Source organism: Numida meleagris, chromosome 4 (genome assembly GCF_002078875.1).
Source record: "Numida meleagris isolate 19003 breed g44 Domestic line chromosome 4, NumMel1.0, whole genome shotgun sequence".
NCBI classification, from domain to species: domain Eukaryota; kingdom Metazoa; phylum Chordata; class Aves; order Galliformes; family Numididae; genus Numida; species Numida meleagris.
The window spans coordinates 82,427,941-82,447,344 of record NC_034412.1 but is presented as its reverse complement, the minus strand read 5'-3'; the positions used below and the strand labels follow the sequence as shown (position 1 = coordinate 82,447,344).

The window sequence follows — 19,404 nt, the reverse complement described above, 5'->3', positions numbered from 1 at the left end:
GGTAAATAAAAATCCCAATTAAAACTAACATGAGACCACATCACAGTAATAGGTCTTACATTGCTATAGCAAGAAAAAAAAATTTAAGAGAAATATAAATTGAATGCAAAGTTTTCTTGACTATAGTCAAAATTACAAAATAAAAAGAAGTAAGAGAGAGCTCTTTCTTCATTTGTAAAAAGACACAGATAAATGTTACTCTTTTCTACTTCTAGCTTTCTCTATACCAACCTTGTGTCAAACTTTGAACTTATTGGAAACAAGGTTTTTTTTTTTTTTGTTATTTGGCCCAAAATCAGTAAATTAAAATACCAAATAATAGCATAAATGTAAAAAACTCTGTACCTCAGAAATAGCACTGTATGATTACACTGAATGAGCTTAATATGAAGAATTGTATATTACATAAAGCACAAAAGAAACAAAGTATACAAGAGCCATAATACTGTTTATATTACAACTTAAATTAATACCTCAGTTTATTATCCAGGATAGTTTTCTACAATATAGAATACAAAGGGGGACATAAGATTTTGTTCTGATGTTTCAATTTTTTTTATTCTTGGGTAATAAAATCAGATTAGCCCATACAGGGTTGTTTCTAAGAACAAGTATTTCTGCAGTAATTTAATTCCTTCTGCAGAACACTTTTTCTTCTTTAGTGGATACCTAACACCTTAGTTATTTTATCAAAATTAGTTAAGACTTCTGTTTAAGGAGATCTCTTCACACCACAGAAGAAATAATTTTACAAGTGTACCCTCTTTGTAAGTATGTAATAGCCTTTCTGAGATCACAGTTGCATAACAACGTATTATAAATACCTAGTTTTAAAAATAGATTTAATTCATACTAGCTTAGAAACATTCCAAACAAATGCATTCAGCATGATAACTGTATACTGTATATTGACTATAATAATTTTGTATTTGAAATCGTTCTGTAAGGATTCAATGCACAAACCCTTTAGAGTCAGCATATTTCATTTGGCATTGAATGGATACTAAAACGGATCTCTGAATGAATACTTCTCAGAAGTACATAGTGCTATTTTTTACCACTTAATTACAAAATCATTACAGATTTACATTAGAAATCATTAAGTGACCAAAAAAAAAAAAAATTGTTTTTAAACAACTCCATTGGTCAATACACTGAATTTCTGCTTCATTTTATAATTTACCCTTCCTCACAATATCAGAAACTATACCGTGGAATGAAATTCTTCATGTTGAAATGAATAACCAGCTGCCGCTGACTTCAATATGTCAGAACTGATTTGTTGTCTCTCTGGACTATATTACTCAGCTTTTTTTCCCTTTAATCTTGCCATGCTATAGCCATAAATGAATGTAACAAACCTATTATGACTGAAAAATTAGTGGAAAATATTTTATATGTGTTGAACCTGCATTTCTGAATTATTCTGCTATGTTGAATTTCATTACTACTCTGAAATTAATAGGAATACCATAAAAAAATATATCCAAAGTGCTTAGTTGCTTGACCTCTCTAATTATTTAAGACTGCATTTTAAGGTGAGGGGGGGAAGAGGAACTTACCTACTTGGCACTTTGGGTAATAGGTTGCCATTTGTCCACTATTGTATGATTGTCTCTTATGCCTTTTTCTTACATTTGTATCAGTGGTCTCCCATTGTGGACTTTTTCTTTTGTTTATTCTGATAAGAACTTCAGAACTACCAGCAGGATTATCATCATGGTTTACACCACTACTTAATTCTCTGCTGTGAAACTGGTCATCCAGTCTTTCAGTCACTTTAGAAGAATTAGATCCTTTAGGTGTTTCCATTTCATTCTCTTGTTTCTTTAATGCATTCTGCTTAGTAGAATGGGACCTTAAAAGAGGATGTCTTTTTTCTTCCAAATAGGCCTGATGGCTTTTACTTTCAACAGCTTCAGGAGAATAAATGACATTATTTAACTTAAATGAATTGTGCTTCTCAATATGGTTGATTTTTCTCAGAAATATTCTACAATCTTTAAAGGTTTTGGCTTTCCATGTATTTGGAAACAGTTTATCTTGGCTTTGTCCTTTTCTAACATTTTGTTGGCAACAAATTGTTCCATTTGTCTCTGCATGTGACTTAAGTATATTTGCTAAACCGGGATGTGGGTTAAAGTCAGAAGATCCCATCATCTGTTGAACAAATGCATCTCTGGCTTCATTTTCAGTTGGCAAGGGGCTACTCTGAGAGTCTACCAAAGTTTGAGTGGGCTGGATATCTCCAGTATTTTTTTCCTGGAGCACAGGCATTCCATCACTGCTTTCCCCACTTGTACTTTTAAACAACTGGCTTTGGCAAAAAAACTGCAAATTTTTCTTTTTTGATTTCCAGCCTCCAGGAGCCTGGCTATACAGCTTATTTTTGGTTTGTCCCCACCTATCATGCTGCAACTTTTTAAATTCATTTCTTTTTAATCTGGCTAATGTGAAATTACTTTTCATGCTTAAGACTGGAGACCTCACCATATTATGTAATATTTGTAATTTCCCTGCTGGTTTTGAAGGAGAGGATAGTGCAAACTTTTTAAAGTGCTTTCTGAAAAGGCAAGTACTAAGATCAGCTTGCTTAGTTTCCATCTTTATCTCTCTAGTACTAACTACTTCTAATGGATTGCGAGCATTTGCCTTTCTCACTAGAGAGAGAGACTGTGTTTCTGTAGTTTGCATAAACCAGGTGCAGAGTTCATTCATGTTACACTTTTTCTGAAAAAGCATTCTTATAGGTGATGTTTCAATTTCTACAAGGCAGGAGTCTAAAGGGTTTGACATTTCACTGCTACAGTCTTGTTCAGTGGGATCCCTGTTTTCACACACACATTTATCAAACTCGTTTCCCCCCACTCGCAACCAGGTATTAGTTATCTGTTCAAATCTATTATTCAGTTCTTCCATCAAAGTGTCACTTGAAGCGGAAGTAGCCCACCACCTGAGAGAAGGCTTTGATGAAAAAATGGGATCTGATGATACATCATTAATGGTCCGAAAATCACCATCCTTAAGATTCTTTCTTGAATTTCCTAAATTTCTCATTTCTGAGGTATCTCTGGATGTTATGCTCTGATTTGATTGCCTACATTTTTCCTTTTGATCTTTAGCTTTTCTCAGATGGAGTTTGTAAGATTTATGCAGCAAGGCACTTCTACAAGTAAATGCACTAGAGGATGCTAATGAATGTAAGAAATGCAATGAGGGCTTTCTGTCTCTAACAGAATGTCTCAATGGAATTTCACGTTTTCTCGACACTGTTGTAGTAACATTGTTTGATCCATCTTCTCTAGAATCTTTCAGCATACTCTTTACTTGACTCGTATTATTGCACAGTTGATTGTTTCTCTCCTGTGGTATGTTTTTTTCTAACAAGTTCTGCTGCTGTAAAGGAGGCAAACAGTTGCTAATGCTCACTTTTCTTTCCTGAGGTGAAACTCTATTAACAGTCACAGATATGCCAGAGATTTTCACTTTTGCTGGCCGACCAGGTTTTCGAATGGTAGTTAACGGTTTCTTAACTGGCCGTATAATATTGCCGCAAGGATGTGGTGATGCTACGTTACTCTTGATAGGTCTAACATAGTCATAACCAGAGACCTCATTTTCAGTAGAAGAATTCTGTAAGGCTTTTACTATTTCAGTCAAAGCATTTTCAGTTTCTGTGCTATGCTTCATTTTGCTGTGGTCACTGGCAAAACTGAAGTCAACATGTTTTCTGGGAAGAGTGCTGATTACGTTTAGATTACCTTCAGAAACATGTCTTTTAGTTCTTCTTGACCTTCCAAAAACAACCGTTACAGTAATATTTTTGTTGCTGTTAACTTCTTCCATTACTGATGCATCAGATTTTGTACTTTTACCATCACTGTTAAGTTCAGCTCTACATTCTGTACTTTCAGTTATATCTACTTTTGGTTTTGGAGGCCGACCAATAGGTCTCTTAACCTGCTTAACAACTTGAGGACCTATTTTCTTTGGTCTACCAGGCTTTCTTTTCAAAACAGATTCACCACTATTGCTTGATTTCTCCACAACTTCATTTTGTTTTGAGTCATTTAAGTTAGTTTGACTAACTGCACAAGAGCTTGTAATTGCTTCTGCACAAACACAGCTTGATTCCTCCTTGGTATTGTTTTCAAAATCACTGACACAGATTGCATGAGAAAGATTCTCTGTGGTCTGTTTGTCTAACACAGTGTTTGCGTACCCCTGAAATGAACAGATATCTGTGCTTCCTTTGGAAGATGTAGTTGCAGATGTCAAAGTATATTTGACTCCTTCACTACTATTAACCTCTGAGACAAACATAAGCTTAACAGGACTTGAGTAGCTTAAGGGAGATGGTATCTCTCTAGCTTCAGAAGTTGTATGCAAGGCCTCGTTGCTGGATGTAGAACCAGGTGAATCCATGATCAGAGACTTCAAAAGGCTGTCATTAATTTCTTGATCTATAACCATTTCTTGCTTGCTTGTTGTCACACACACAGTTTTGTTTTTATTGCTGTTTGACAAATGTGAATGTGGAAGGAAGCTCTGCCCTGTGCATCCCGTTTCACTCATGCTGAAAGGGAAGTCTCCTCTAGCAAGTGGGTTCACAACCTGTTCATAAGCATTGTCTTTTACTTTTTGGCTTATTTTGTAACTATTCAACCATGAGCTGTTAGCCTTTTTAGCTAAGTTTATTGTATCTTCTAAACGCTCTACGACAACTTGCAGATTTGTGTCTCTCACAATTTTGCTTATATTTATGTCACTGCATCTTTCGGCATGGACATCTTCATTTATTTTCATTTTTCCCAAACATTCTAGAGACTTTTTTGCATCAGATGATTTTCTGAATACAATATTGTTTGTTACATATACAGAGTACCATCCAGGAGGCACAACGTTGTGCTTAGTTCTGCCCAGGGTTCCATTACTTTCCCCATTCAGAGGAATCTGATCAGTCTCTTTTAGGGTCGCAAAATCTCCTTGTGTTTTTGCAAATGCAGCCTGGTTGGCTGAAAAAGCACTGTCTTCTGAAAGAACTAGAAAGTCAGAGCTGGTTTGAAAATTAGCAAGAGGTAGTTTGAAAGACTCTGTTTGGTGTACTGGAAAACATACTTGTTTGGTATGGCAATTCATACAAGGATTACTTTCAAGACATTGCAAAGCTTTATCTTCTATCACAGTTAACCTGTGCCTTTTGTTTGGGTATATCTTATCAAAATTCTTCGCAGATTTCTTTGCATTTCTCTCAGAAACTGACTTTTTTCTTACAAGTGTTTCATCAAGGCTTGCAAGCTGCCTCTTGATTTGCAAAGACTGTCGTCGAATGTATGGTGAATCAGGAGAGTTATACATTGCAAATAAAGTTTCCTGACGCTTCCGAAATCTTGTTTGGATTATTTTATTTTCCATTTGCTTATCATGTTGGTGAAGTAATTCCATAAAACTATAATCACTTGCCTTAGCATTATGCAAAAGGGAGGTTATAAAGTCTCCTAATTTTACATCATTTTCTGGTGCCCTGTCACTGCTAGAAAATTTTACAAGATTTGCTGCTATATCTGTAGTGTCTATTGATTTTAACTTTTCATTAATACGGTCCATTAAATCTTGGAAAATGGCATAATGTTCACCTTTCTCTGTTTTCTCAGAATTTGTATAATTGTTGTCCTCTTCATCTGTTGATTGCAATGTTCCAACTGAATATTCAGTCACTTTTCCTCCACACGTTTTGCCTTCATATTCAAATTCTCCATTGCTTCCTTCAGCTGGCAAGAGGTATGGAGGCTGGTTGACGGATATTTCAGGCTTGTTATTGTCTAAAATTGGAAAATCCATAATTGATCCTTCCACTGTCTCAAATTCTTTATTCTGTACAGGTGACAGTGGTGGCGGTGATGGGCTGCGAGATCTATTTGAATTTTTAATGCTGTTTAACAGATCACAGTCCTTAATTGAAGATGCACATGCTACTGCTTTCACAGAATGCTTGGTAGAATTTTGCAATTGTTCAGCACAGTATTTATGAGAACTACATGCTTTGTTCACCATTGTCTTAATACATCCAATCGCTACAGCTTGGCATGATAAAGAATGGAAATCTTTAATACAAAAAGGCAGAGGTGATAAACAAGTGTTTGGTATTTGATTTTGTAAACAGCACCTTTTTGTTAGCATATGTCCATTGCAATTGCAAAATGAAATGTGAACATCTTCTTCAGTAAGGAAACTGGGAGTTTCAGAGTGGCCTGAATGTGTTTGTTTGCAACTGCAAACTATAGAAACATTTTCATCTTGCATTAAAAATTTTAACATAGCCAAAGTCTGTTGCCAGTGATATGAACAAAAAGACTCCAAAACTTTGTTTAATGCTGATTTTCCTTTTTCCAAACTAGTAGTTTCCTCTGAATTTGCATCAGCTGTTGAGCTTGAACTGAAAATGAAAACAAATCAAAACAAAACATAAATTACAGTAAAACACCATATCTACTGTTTTGTTACAATGGCTAAGATCGAGACTAAAAACCTGAAGTTTGCATAACAGTTCTGGGCTATTTGCACAATTCTCTCAAACTTGCAAGTCTGACTAGCAACGATGTGCATCTTATACCTAAGTGTGGTAATCCTATCTATCATAAGAAGAAAAACAATCAGAACTATGGAACATAAAGAATAGCTCAAAACACAACTTCTCGTATTTAAATGTAGTTAAGCAACGTTTACTTCCTGACATTTCAGATTGTCTTAGCCATTAATGAAGTAAAACCTCACCATGAACCTGGGGGCTCAGTGTTCCTGCCATTTCACAAACTGAGCAGTTGAGGCACAGAGAGGGATGGTAAATGACTTGCCTAAGGTCACAATTCAAGCCTGTGGCTGAGGCAAGAATGGATCCATCTCTCCTGAGACACCTCCTAAGATATTCACGTACCAAAACATATTGAATGCTCTTAGGATAGTCATTAAATATTCTTTTAATGACTCGTTTTTCTCCATCTTTCTAGAACAATTAATCTTAATAGGCTCACAGAAAATTTTAACAGTAACCACTTGCTACTGTATCTGTTCTTTTTGGATAAAAATTTTCCTTCTGGTTTTTAAATAAATTGTAGTGGTGCATCAAGGGCTCTTCATTGCAATACATTACACACACACATATGCACACACACTGGTTCCTTCCTTATACAGAGAGAGAGATAATTGCCACTGGAATAAGGAATTGCTCTTGACAAAAGTTAATATCCATTAAATTTCAAATACAGGGTGGGTCTCTTTCTAGGAAAGACTTCTGAGCAGTTATTCTCAATATATTAACTCAAAATAAAATCACTTATGAAACACTACCTTAGCTATTTAATCCATTCTTTATCAATTATTAAAACTAATGTCACTACTTACCTAATCAATCATTTATATTGAAAAGCTGAAAATTTTCCATGGTAGAAATTAGTACAAATATTTCTTCATTTAAATACAAATTGGATAGCAACTATCACCAGATAGTTAACACCTAATTCAAATGTTTTACTGAAACCAATTGCACGACCAGAAAATATTAGAAGAATTCTGTTTTAGAAAAGTATATATTATTTAAACATATCACCAAACTCTGAACATGACACTAACTTTTTGACCTAATACTATCTTGCGTAACTTTTTGCATTTAAGCCTGAACTTCGGAATAACTTTATTTTGTTTGGTATTACAATTGATTTGAATAAGGAGCAAACATTATTTAAATGTACTATATTTATATAAAAGTTACCTATTTTTTAATTAGCTCATACTCAACATAATTAACATCAATAATAACTTTAAGCTTCAGGTTTCTTAATAGAAATTTTACACACAAATTTGTAGTTTTATTGTTCCATGTAGATTTTATAGTTCAGAGCTTTAAAACAGCCAACTATCTGTAATGATTCCTTATGTTCCCTCCTTTTCTTGTAATATTTAGTATGAAATGGAATATATTGAAAATCAGTAATACTGCTAACTCATAGAAGTCTAAGATACTAGTCATACTACTAATTGAAATTGCAATTATGTTTAAATCAGAGGCATAAAAAGATTAAAACCCTCTTTGCACTTGCAATCTAAAAAACATTCAAGGACACTATGTCAGGATTTAACTGATTTTGAAACATCTCTGCATTGAGGAGTCAGAACATCACTTCTAGTTCCAGCTTATTTTAGATCATCCTACAAATTCAGGAGTCACAAGGTGTAGAAATATATCACTATACTTGTGAAAATAAAGTATATTCTAATAATACAGTTACAGATAAAAATTGCCCTACCCATCACCACGACTTTAAGGAAATAACGTATCAAAAAGCTAAACTAAAGAGAAAAAAAAAAAAGAACACACCACTAGGTCATGGACATTTTGTTTGTAAATCACAGTAGATTTGTTACATACTAATTTTCAAACTGACGGGTAGAGTGCAGTCTTTTATAGACTAAATCTCTTGTCTTTTCAGGCTTGCGAGTTCTGTCTGAGTTTCACTAGAGATCTTTTTATAGAGATTGCTTGTATTCATAATGCGAGTAATTGCTATTTCATATATTTCATTGGTGGAAGAAACTTCCAGAACCCTAAAACCTTCTCAAAGTCAATAACCACATTTTCCAAAGGCCTCAAAACGGCTCTGAATTTGCCATGTTGAAATTAATCTACTAAAAAGTACCATGCTGCACACTCTCCTAATATTATTTCTTTCCTGGTTACCTACCCCTGCATGAAACAACTACAAACCACTTTCCCTTCACACGTGTTAGTTTCTGACAGACAACTTCACCGACTGTAAAATGCTACCACACTCCAAATGATCTCTGTTTCTGGAAACGCAGCGACCCCTGCCCTGGTCAACATTTAGGAACAGAGCTCATTATGCTTTAAAGCAGCACATTTCTTTGAAGAGAGCGTCTCTGTCTGTAGAGATGTCCACATATTTAAACAAACTAATGTAAATAGCTTTTCAATGCAATTATGGAACTACACTTCAGTTTCCTATAACTCCTTTAATTCTTCCAGAGAGCCCTTTAAATTTGCATTGTCACACAGCAGCTTTAGTATTCATTCCATAGAAGGAAGGATGAGCTATTTCACAATTGCATACTTCCTTTACAGAACCGCCTTACACTTACAAATAACAAACAAACAAAAAAAATGGCTGGCAAGGGGCGGTAGGAAATGGAGGGGCTTAGAGGGAGGGGATTGATACCTGCTGCTCTCCTGTTCCCTTTTGTGAGCAAGACCTTTGAAGAAAAAAAGTGAGGCATAGAATTATGCTATTTCCCTGCTGGAAGGTGGGGTCATTTTATACCATAGTTTGATGATTGACTGGAGTCCAAAAGCGGCTCAAAGGCAGAGATGTTATAAGGCTAAGAATGAGACTTTTGGTCTATTATTGTAGATGTAACTAACTCTCCTCATATCTAGGAAACTCTCAGGAAAAAGTGCTATTAGAGGACTCCCAGAAGACTTCCTGCCCTCAAGTTCTGTCTTCTGCTTTCTCGGCCACAGGCAAGAAGGACCAATCTAGCAACTTCTTGGAAGACCGAGAAGAGGAACGGAATGGGAAGAGAACACATTTGCAAGTACTTGTACGGACCACAGAACTCCTAAGGAAACCAACCTGTACTTACAGGAATGTTCATTTTCTGACTTTCCTAAGTAAACACGTTTATCTAAAAAAAGGTGTATTTTAATTATATTATTAGTAAAATACAGTCCCATTTTAAGAGTCTACGTAGTTTTTGATACTTTGTAGCTGCAAACTAATTTTACATTCAGATTCTTTGGCTTTCTGAAATTCTTCTCATGTCTGAATATGTCAATTCTAAGCAGTCACCCTTCCTGAAAGCTACTATCACTGCTATATAAAATTCTCAGAGTAAACTAGCCATTAAATGCTTAATTTGTACAGATCTTGCTCTTATGCCACTGCTAATAAACGTATGCCTTGGGAGTAAGTCAAATGAGTCAGTGTACAGGTTTTTCATTTCTTTTTCTTTTTTTTTTTCTTTTTTTTACTGAATGAGCAAATCAATCACACATCAGTGTTGTAAATTTATGTGCAAAAGCATTGAAGTGCTTTACTACAAATTACAACGTAGAAACACGTTAACTAAACAATTAAATTCATACAATTAGATTTAGGAATATAACAACACAAAGAAGAAACAGAATTACAGTACATTTACAACACAAGACAAATACATGGAATTCATTAGAAAATATTGTAATAAATAATTCATGAATTATAGTGCAATTGATTTATGCATAAATATAACTAATTGCCTAAAAATCAGTTGTTAACAAAAATCTGTCAAAAATCAAGGCAGCCACAGAGTTTTACTAAATTACTGCGACAATGGAAATACTGCAATTAAAAAACAAATACAAGTATTTGTACTGTAAACAACTAAAAAAATCAGTCTCACTAAAGTTAATATACAATTTAATATAAAATTGTCATTAGCTACCAGAAATGGTTTAAACAGCTTTACTGAGCAGTAGTTCTAAAAACAGAGGCACTGTTTTTTAATATAAAATACTTGAGAAACATTCAAATAAGTAGAAAGCATGTAGGGCTTGCTTTCGCCTTCATTTAAAATTCTGCTGAAACACGGATTTTCAGAAATAGTCAATTACTAAGTAGTGACTGATAACAGAATTTATAAAACAGTTCGAAGTGTGTAATTTAAATGACATTTAATGGAGTCATAGGGGTTGGGGAAGGAGAATCTACACATTTCCCTGCCTTTCCTTAGTTGTGTAATCAAAGGTTAGCCTAATAATTAGAAACAAATAATTCTGTTCCTTTAAACACTTACAGGTTGAGTATCATCTATAAACTATCAAAAAATATTTTAATATACTATTTCTGACCAAAAAATAAATACAAGTACTAAAATGTTGAAAATTAATTATAATATTACATACAAAACTACTGAGTACTGTTAAGTCAATAGTAAAATGATCCCTGATTTTATGAATCCTGTTAAATTTTTGGTCAGGTCATCTTCTAAATGATATAAAAAGAGTACTGTAACTTGCCTTCAATATAAACTTCGGACTCAAATTTCTAATGCTGTCTTAGGAGTAGAAAACATCGGTATGGTACAAAGGTTAGGCAATGTATTGAAATCCCAAAGTTTTGCAAGTAAAACATCTTGAAACGTTTAACGTTTTTTTTTCAACTTCACTTTCCAGTGGGGATACATTAACAATTTAATTCTTCTGGCCCTCACAAAATATGGCTTAATTCTTTTAAAATGAAAGATGACCCTGACACCTGCTGTTTTGTGACCTTGTTATCAGGTACAGTTCTACTTAAAAAAGGATTCATTTTGAAATATGCAAGTAAACCTTAACCACTGAAGATTCAGTATAGATCTGAGAGACCAAAGAACTGATATACTGTTTGTGCAGTTTCATTTAAATTCCTACAGATTACTCTATTTTAAAGAGTAAGCTCTTATTTTTTAGTAAGGTTAATAAATATGGACTAGATTTTGCCACTAATATTGCAAGTATGCTCTCCAGTGATTTTAATGGCAAATTCATTTAAAAATCAAGTTACCTGATGCAGCCCGTATGTACCTAAAGTCCCCTTTCTTTTTTTTAATAACTAACCTATACATATGAAAATTTTTGAGTGAAACAAAAAATTGACAATATACGTACACGTGTGCACCAAATGTATAAAAGTTGGAGAAAAGTCTTTTTCTATCGCAAATTGGATGCATACAGAAACAATTACACTTTGAGAGGAAAAGGGCATTTATGTTCTGTATCGAATATATGAAGTAAGTCCCTGTTCTTCATATGTAGACACGTACTTCACGATAGTCCATGAAAAAATTAAGTTTGATATAAAGTCCGGTGTGAATGCTTTGAAATCCATTTAAAAACTGCAGTACGAAGGTAACTGGTCTCCCTCATAGTCTATTAAAAGTTATGTATTTAAAGTGAACTGTCTAACTTCTAACTACCAAATTTATAAAGAATTTATATTATTGAAAGTTTAAAACAGCTTCACTGTTTAATATTTGTATTTCTATCAAGACCCTGAACTGCAAATTTGGTTATTAGCAAAATGATAATGTAACTTGGTATTCATTTTGACAAACTGAAAATGTTTTGAAATGTCACAGCAGCAAATACATTACAGTTACAGTGAGGTTTTTCAATAGGAGTGTGACACAATCCTTAAATAAATTTTAAGTAGTCATAACATCAACTAACCAGCACATTTAAACAAAACAAAACAAAACAAAAAAAACCAAAAAGCCATTCTCAAGCTCATTCTGTGCACATTATGAACATGCTCTAAGTTGCATTTCAACTTTCTTTTGAAACCTTGTAAGTCACCTTATTTTCAAACTAAAAAGGAAAATTATGATAAAGTTTAAATTATGTTATGCTTTTAAGTATTCAATCTTATTTCATATTTAATAATTCTATAACTACAGTAATTTCTCGGGTTTCGTAAGTGTACACTTTGTAAACACCAATTTCTTTCTAAACCACCAACAAAATTTTCTTAAAATGATAAAAAATGCAGTTTATGCCTGCTAACACACATTTTTAGTAATGAAATGTTTATTTCTTACTTGTATTGGATATTTAAGTAACGATTAACTTTTCTTTTTCTTTCACAGAATGTACTATATCCTACTAATACTTCACAAATTCACTTCCTTGTAAGGAACTAGCTTTTTAAAAAAATCCCTTGATTTGTATAATCTGAGTTACTTACAATTTATTGCAAGTATTCTGTGAAGTTTATAAGTTTGCTAACCATAGGTTGTGTATTTCTGTAATAAGATGGTTTGTTGAATGGGTAGAGTGGTTCTTCATCAATTAAAAATTATGCTTCACATGACAAATACTCGTTCTCTCAAAACATCTTTATGCTATTGACTACTAAATAAAACCTGAATCTTTTCACCTATTTATACAAGGATTATATTAAATACACACTATCAGAATTAAGTGAGGAACTCTATAATTCTGTCCACAGTGAAAACCCTGAATAAAACTATTTTTCAAAAGGCATGTATGTGGTTTTTGAACTGTATCATTTCACGTCTCCTGTCAGAGTGAACATATGTATTTCTCACACTGTGTGTGTATACAGACATACATACACACACACACACACAAAACAATTTGCTAACAGTTATTCTACACAGGCTTGCTACTAGTTTTGCAGCTGCCAGTCCCTGAATCTGTCATATTAAATAAGCCAGTGTCTGGTAAACGGAGTTTCTTCTTCGGCGGAGTCTTCAATGTTCCAGATCTTTCTTTTACTTTATATTCTAAAGTGCTGTGAGGTACCCCATAAATTCCTTGTGCTTTGGAAACACTCATTTTCCCACTCATTACCATTGCAATTGCTTCTTCCATTATTTCATGATCATACTGCCGATAGCGGCCACGTTTTTTTCTTGGCTGCTTATTATCTTTACGATCCAAACTATCTTCTGTATTTTCTGAGGTTCCATCTACCGTCCCATTCTTAGCATTAAGACACAAAGGAGAGAGGTCCCCATGCAGAAAGTAGGAATCAACACTTGAGTGAGTTACAGGTCCAGAACATTCAATTTTGTTCTGTTTAGGGAGTATATTTTTCAATTTTTGAAGAGCTGATCCTTCTAAGACTGAGGAGGTTTTAGAAACGTGGTACATAACATCCAGAAGACCAGCAGTATCAGACTGTGGTTTGGACACAGAACTTATTCTTAGCTGAGGAATTTTTAATTGTACAGTAGGACTCGTAGTTTCATATTGGAGATTTTCATTTTTTTCTTTAAATTGTGTGACCATTCTCTGCAGAGTTAACTGGTGGAGGTAACTGGAAGCTGTTGGGAATTTTAATTCTGAGGTTTCAAGTAGACTGAGTTTACTTTTTTCTGTGCGCTCTGCTTGAGCTCTTGCCCACAAGGCTACTTTTTGTAGGACTGCACAAGTTTCTTTACTGTCTTTAAATGAATAACTATCATTGAAATCTCGAGTTTTGTTTTTAAAAGGTGCAGGCTTTCCTGCTGGTAAGGCTTCTAAGTGGAGAAGTAAAGTTTTTTGAGGTATGCCATAAAGTATGCCTGCTTTATTTATGTCCAGTGCTCCAGACTGAATGTCTTTCAAAGCTTTTGAGAGCAAACCATCTGCAAACTCAGCACTTCTTTCCACATAGTCCTCTCTGTGTCTGTGTAGTCTCCTGGATGGATGGAATGAAACGATGGTAAACTGATGTATGAGAGACTCTCACACAGCTATGGAAGGGAAGGGTCCACTCCTTTATTATACTCCTTGCTTCGGTAACATCACTGCTTCTGATACTTTTAAGCCTTTGAGATGTGGTAGTTAAATGATTATCCTAGCAAAATGTTACAGTTCTGGTAGGACAGTGCATCAAAAATCATACGGTGGCTTCTACAGCAGCCCTTCCAAGAACTTTATATCCTGTCTCAGTATTTGGTAATATTCTCATGTGCTTGCTATATTCCTTTGTTCACATGCTTGCAGAGCAACGCTGTTATAATTTTAATTATACAATTAACGTTCCATTAAATACCCAAATCCTGAAGGAGTTTTTGTTAGTAGAAACGTGACGTTACCGCTAAACAAGTAATAAAAGAGTCAACCCCCTCATAGAAAATTTGCAGCAATAAGTACATAACTACACACAAACATCCCAGACTTACACAAACTAGGCTTTCTACAACCATAAGGTAAAGTGTCGTAGTTAACAATCAAGTCCGTTTTGGCAAAACAAAACACAGTTTAAAAACTTCTAGCCACTATTTACAGCTAATTACAAAGTCAGATCAATTTTTAAACTTCTTCACATCAGCAAATTAATAAAACGCATTTTTACACCATCCAACAAGTACTGTTACTGTACTCCTGTTTGTAATAAGTTACTTTGTAAGATGTACAAGTGACAAAAAGGGTCCTGCTATGGCTAGTGGATGGGAGGATGCCAAAATCATAACAAAATCCAACATAACAATGCGTTTCTCTACATTTGTGGTAGCTTGCAGCAGAGGCAACAATTTTCTTGCTGAATAAAGAAATTTAACTCTTTGCCACCACACACCATAGCCAGAACCATGATGTAAGTATAAGTATGATGATTAAGAGCTCTCTCTCGCGCGCATTCTTTTGCTCATATTAAGGAGTATTATAAATAATAGTCAATTAACTTGTTCATGTTAGTTGAAGAATATTTTAAATCTAGATATTAACATGGTACTTTTTTTGTCAAAAACTGCAGTTTCCTAAGTTAACTCTGAAAGAATAAATCTGCATTCTCTTCTACCGTCCTAATACTTTCATATGTGTCTACATAATCAATTTTCAGTTCATTTTTAGTAACATGAACTAAAGTTTGGTGATTGTTCTGATAACTTTTCTTTAAACAGAAAAAAAATAAAAAAGACAAATGAAACATATGATATATACATAGACACACACTTATGAGTGACACAAATTCTTTTGAAAGCAAAATATAAACCACGCGTGTGTGTCAGTATATACAAATATGTTATGAACATAAAACCTGACTTCAGAGAAGTAAGAGAAAACTTGATTTTCTTTTACATAAGCCAAAGAGAGTCCTAAAAGTTGCTTACCCAGACACCGAGTTTTCAGAACACAAGGGATCGTATTTTGGTTCTTCCAACCTTGCGCTTTTCTTTGTAGAGAGATCTAGCACTCCATCCCCTGCAAAGAATGAGTAGTGATGACAGCGCTTGTTTAAGGATTATCTCAGAAATTTTGTTACCAATTGTTTGTACCTATGGAACAATTTTTAAGCAGCTACATTTATCCCGTAAAATTTGACACTTTTTTTTTTTCACAGTATCAGCTGCCTGTAAATGATTTTGTATGATTTATAGTAAAATTGTCTAAAATTAAGAAAGAAAAACAAAAACTCACACAGAAATAAGGAAATTTAAAGGAAGAATCTGTTTTAATCAGAAGCATATGATTTTTCCTAAAAACCATGTATGCACAGACACCACACTGTTTACTTCCAAGGCAATGAACTTCATACTATTTTGTATAAACACACTGTAAACAAATCTGATAATGAAATTAAAATGGACCAAATTAAATCATAGACTTACAGAATAATTCAGGCTAGAATGGTCCCCAGGAGAACTCTAGACCAATCTCCTGTTCTGAGATCAGACCACGCTACCGGATGAGAAAGGAATAGCAGTATCCCAATAAATGGGAAGAAAGAGAGCTCAAGCCATGTTTTCAGTAGATGGAACCCATGTCATTATAGGTTCTAACAGTTTGTTTAAACATATACCCCTGCGGCCCCCACATAGATGTAATAACGTAACTAGAGAATCAGACAGACCTAAATTGGGGCAGGAATTCACTCTGTCAAGACACTGGCAAATGTTATATTCAAAATTTATAGCTGAATGTTGAAACCTATCAAGTATTGAAATAGAAAACTACATTTTATTTTAAATCAACATTTACCAACATTGAAAATCAGCAAATCTCTTTAGTATCTCAGAATTTCCTTCCAATTACTGTGTTGGTTGCTTTTTTTGGCTTTTATTTTTTAAACCACATTTAATTTACAGATAAATCCCCTAAACATATTTAATTTCATACCTGTCTTCCTTGATTCTCTGTTTCAGACTTGGGCTGGTTGTGAGTCTGAGCTCTATGAATCTAATTTTGAGTTTCAACACTATAAGCAATCTCATGCTTGCCCTTTTTACAGTAGTATCATTTTTATGTTATTATGTGTAATTTCTAAAATGTTAATCAATTGCATATGTTTTTCCATAGCCTTGGATGTACAACATGAAACATTGGTTGAATTTCCCAAATGCCAGCACTCAAATGAGAATTCAGAAAAATTACTAGGTTAACTCTACTTTATTACCCATCCTGCTAAGAAATAGAGTTTTGTGTAATAAGTAAATACAGCTATTTGTTTTGGTCTGCTTAAAATCGGTTTTGAATGTTTTTGCCAAACAACCTTATGTTGGAAAAAAGAGTTAAGAGAAAAATTAGCATTGTAGATCAGGGGAAAGAATATTTATAAATATGCTACTTTCCAAGATGTCCCCTTTCTCCTGAACTTGTTCTCTTCAAAGTCTTTCTTAAACCCTAAGGATGGTAAAAGAAGCACTAGTTAATGCTAATCAAGCTTTCTGAAGCAGTAATATTTCAGAAGGAAAAGCCTATTAAAATCACTGCAGAAATATTCTGCAGGGACTAATCCAGCCTACTACCCAGCTGTACAATATCACCAACTCCTGTGCAACAGACAGATCTCATCTGCTGTGTACTGTTATTGATACAGACTGTGTCAGCCTTCGTTTGTGCGTTTGTTTTCACAGTTTCCACCTTCAGTTGATAGCCACAGGCACCGTGACATAAAATGCTTAGAAGAGATCACTGGACAAAGTCACTGGAAAAAATATCTCAGAAAACTACCTCAAAGTTCACAACTCATCAGGTTGCAAACAGTTAATCATTAGATTACTATCACCTGACTACTAAGAACAAAAGAACACCAAGTAGAGATTAAAATCAAAACAAACAGCAAAATGAAAACATGTTCTGAGATACACTGTTGAAAAACAAATTAACCTGTAACTGAAAGTTTTGCTAAAGACTCTGGAATATCAAGATAATCAACCTGGATGGGTCTACCTAATCAACATACAAAGGAAGTGAAGCTAACAAGATTCTTAGGGAAAAAGTCAAAGGCACTGGAAAGATTCCACGACAAAATCTGAGCAGTCCAGACCATTTTTATCTCCTGTTTTTCCTAAGTGCCTCTGACAACAAAAGCCCCCAATAAGCTGTAAAAATGACTAAAAAGAGCACAGTACTGAAAATACAGGCTGCTACGACAAAAAATTAAGATACATTTTGGGCCTTTAAAGCGAAGTAGAACTGAAGAATCATTTCAGGTTCAAGAGAGCTGAATGTCCAACACAGAAAATGCAATTATTAAATATGTGTATGGCGCTTCCCTGAAGACTATGTTCTACAGAAAGGTGATCCTCAGCAAGAAGAGTGAAAGAGAAATGTGAGAGAATTGATATACATACAACAGAGCAGATAAAGTCATCGCAGACTGGTTTTAGCAAGATTATTTTCTCTGCTTAACAAAACTCTGCTTGTGATGTGATGTTCACACATACTCTAGTAATTTTATGCACGTTATCTGCTGCATGACAAACAGGAATCTGTTTGAAAAGCTGTGCCCCTTGAGATCATGCTTCTTCCCTGGTACCTTACTGCAAACACAAAGAATGGAGCAGATGCAACACATCCTTCAGGTCTTGCACTAACACAAGGCCCAAATCACACAGTTTTCTAGTATTAGAGAACAAAAACCACATTGTCCAGGTGGACAGTGAACCCTGAAAACCTAAATTACTTGCAAGGTTTGAATAGTACCTTTTAAACCAAAACAACATTTTCTATTGTTTCTATCAAATCACTATCGAAAACACAGCTATTATGAAGACAGTCCTCATTAACAGATATAACGAAAAATTAGATAATACAGAAAAGTTGCTGCAAGCTTTTCAGGTCTGCTCCTCATGGTCTTCCAGTGAAATTCTTTATGATGTAAATCCAATGATTTTGAACTTCAAAGAAATGCCTTGACCACTGCCTTAACTTCTCAGCACCACATCACCATATACAAAAATACCAAGGTATGCTAAGCTACAACATCTTCAAAATAAACAAGATCACAATAAGTTGAGCCTCCTCCAGACTAGCGCGGTTACAGAAACAGAAAAAATAGGCCCATATTCAATACCCTTGAGTTCCTAACATTCATATTTCAGTACCGATTCTAGCAAATATCTGATTTTCTGGGTTTCAGGAAAACTCTCACTGGTTATCTACCTACCTTAAGTCAGATGATCTACTCAACTTAGTCCTCTAACTCCAGATATATCAGAAACTCCACGCCTAGCGTAGGAGAACACATCAGCCTGACCACCACCTGCACCACATACCTCTCTTACTGTCCCAGCAGCTGCCAGACCTCAGCGGTCTCTCTCTCTTCCTGATTACTGTCTTCATAATCTGGCCTCAGGTCTGCTTGCTGGGAAGCTGCATAACGCCTTTTTTTGAATCCACTGAAACCGTCCATCTCTAAAACCTTTTGTCACCCCAGTTTCAGATGTTTACAATTAACTGTGCAAACAAAGCACCTTATGTGTTTTTTCCCTTCTAATAAGCTTCAGAAAACTATTTGTAACACAGTGGTAACCAAGATAATAAAAAAGCTGTTTTAAATAATTCAAATTGAATTTTTAACTCTAGTTATCCTTATTTTTCCTACTTCAAGTTATAGGATAGCTTTAAAAATTTCAGTCAAG

General features: G+C 34.6%; 1 protein-coding gene across 5 annotated transcripts in view; it reads right to left on the bottom strand.

The window, feature by feature from the left end:
* LCORL (ligand dependent nuclear receptor corepressor like) overlaps positions 1–19,404 on the bottom strand; it is an 83,644-nt gene that overhangs the window by 12,810 nt on the left and 51,430 nt on the right. For 2 of the 5 annotated variants that reach the window (XM_021395921.1, XM_021395923.1), the window contains exons 6-7: positions 15,652–15,742; positions 223–6,436 (exon numbers count right to left, since the gene is read on the bottom strand). In XM_021395921.1, the coding sequence (XP_021251596.1) occupies positions 1,534–6,436; positions 15,652–15,742 (4,994 nt within the window). In that variant the 3' untranslated portion in view covers positions 223–1,533. Of the gene's footprint in view, positions 1–222; positions 6,437–10,078; positions 14,235–15,651; positions 15,743–19,404 lie in introns of those variants that run through there. The other 3 variants (XM_021395922.1, XM_021395924.1, XM_021395925.1) reach the window with 3 other exon arrangements.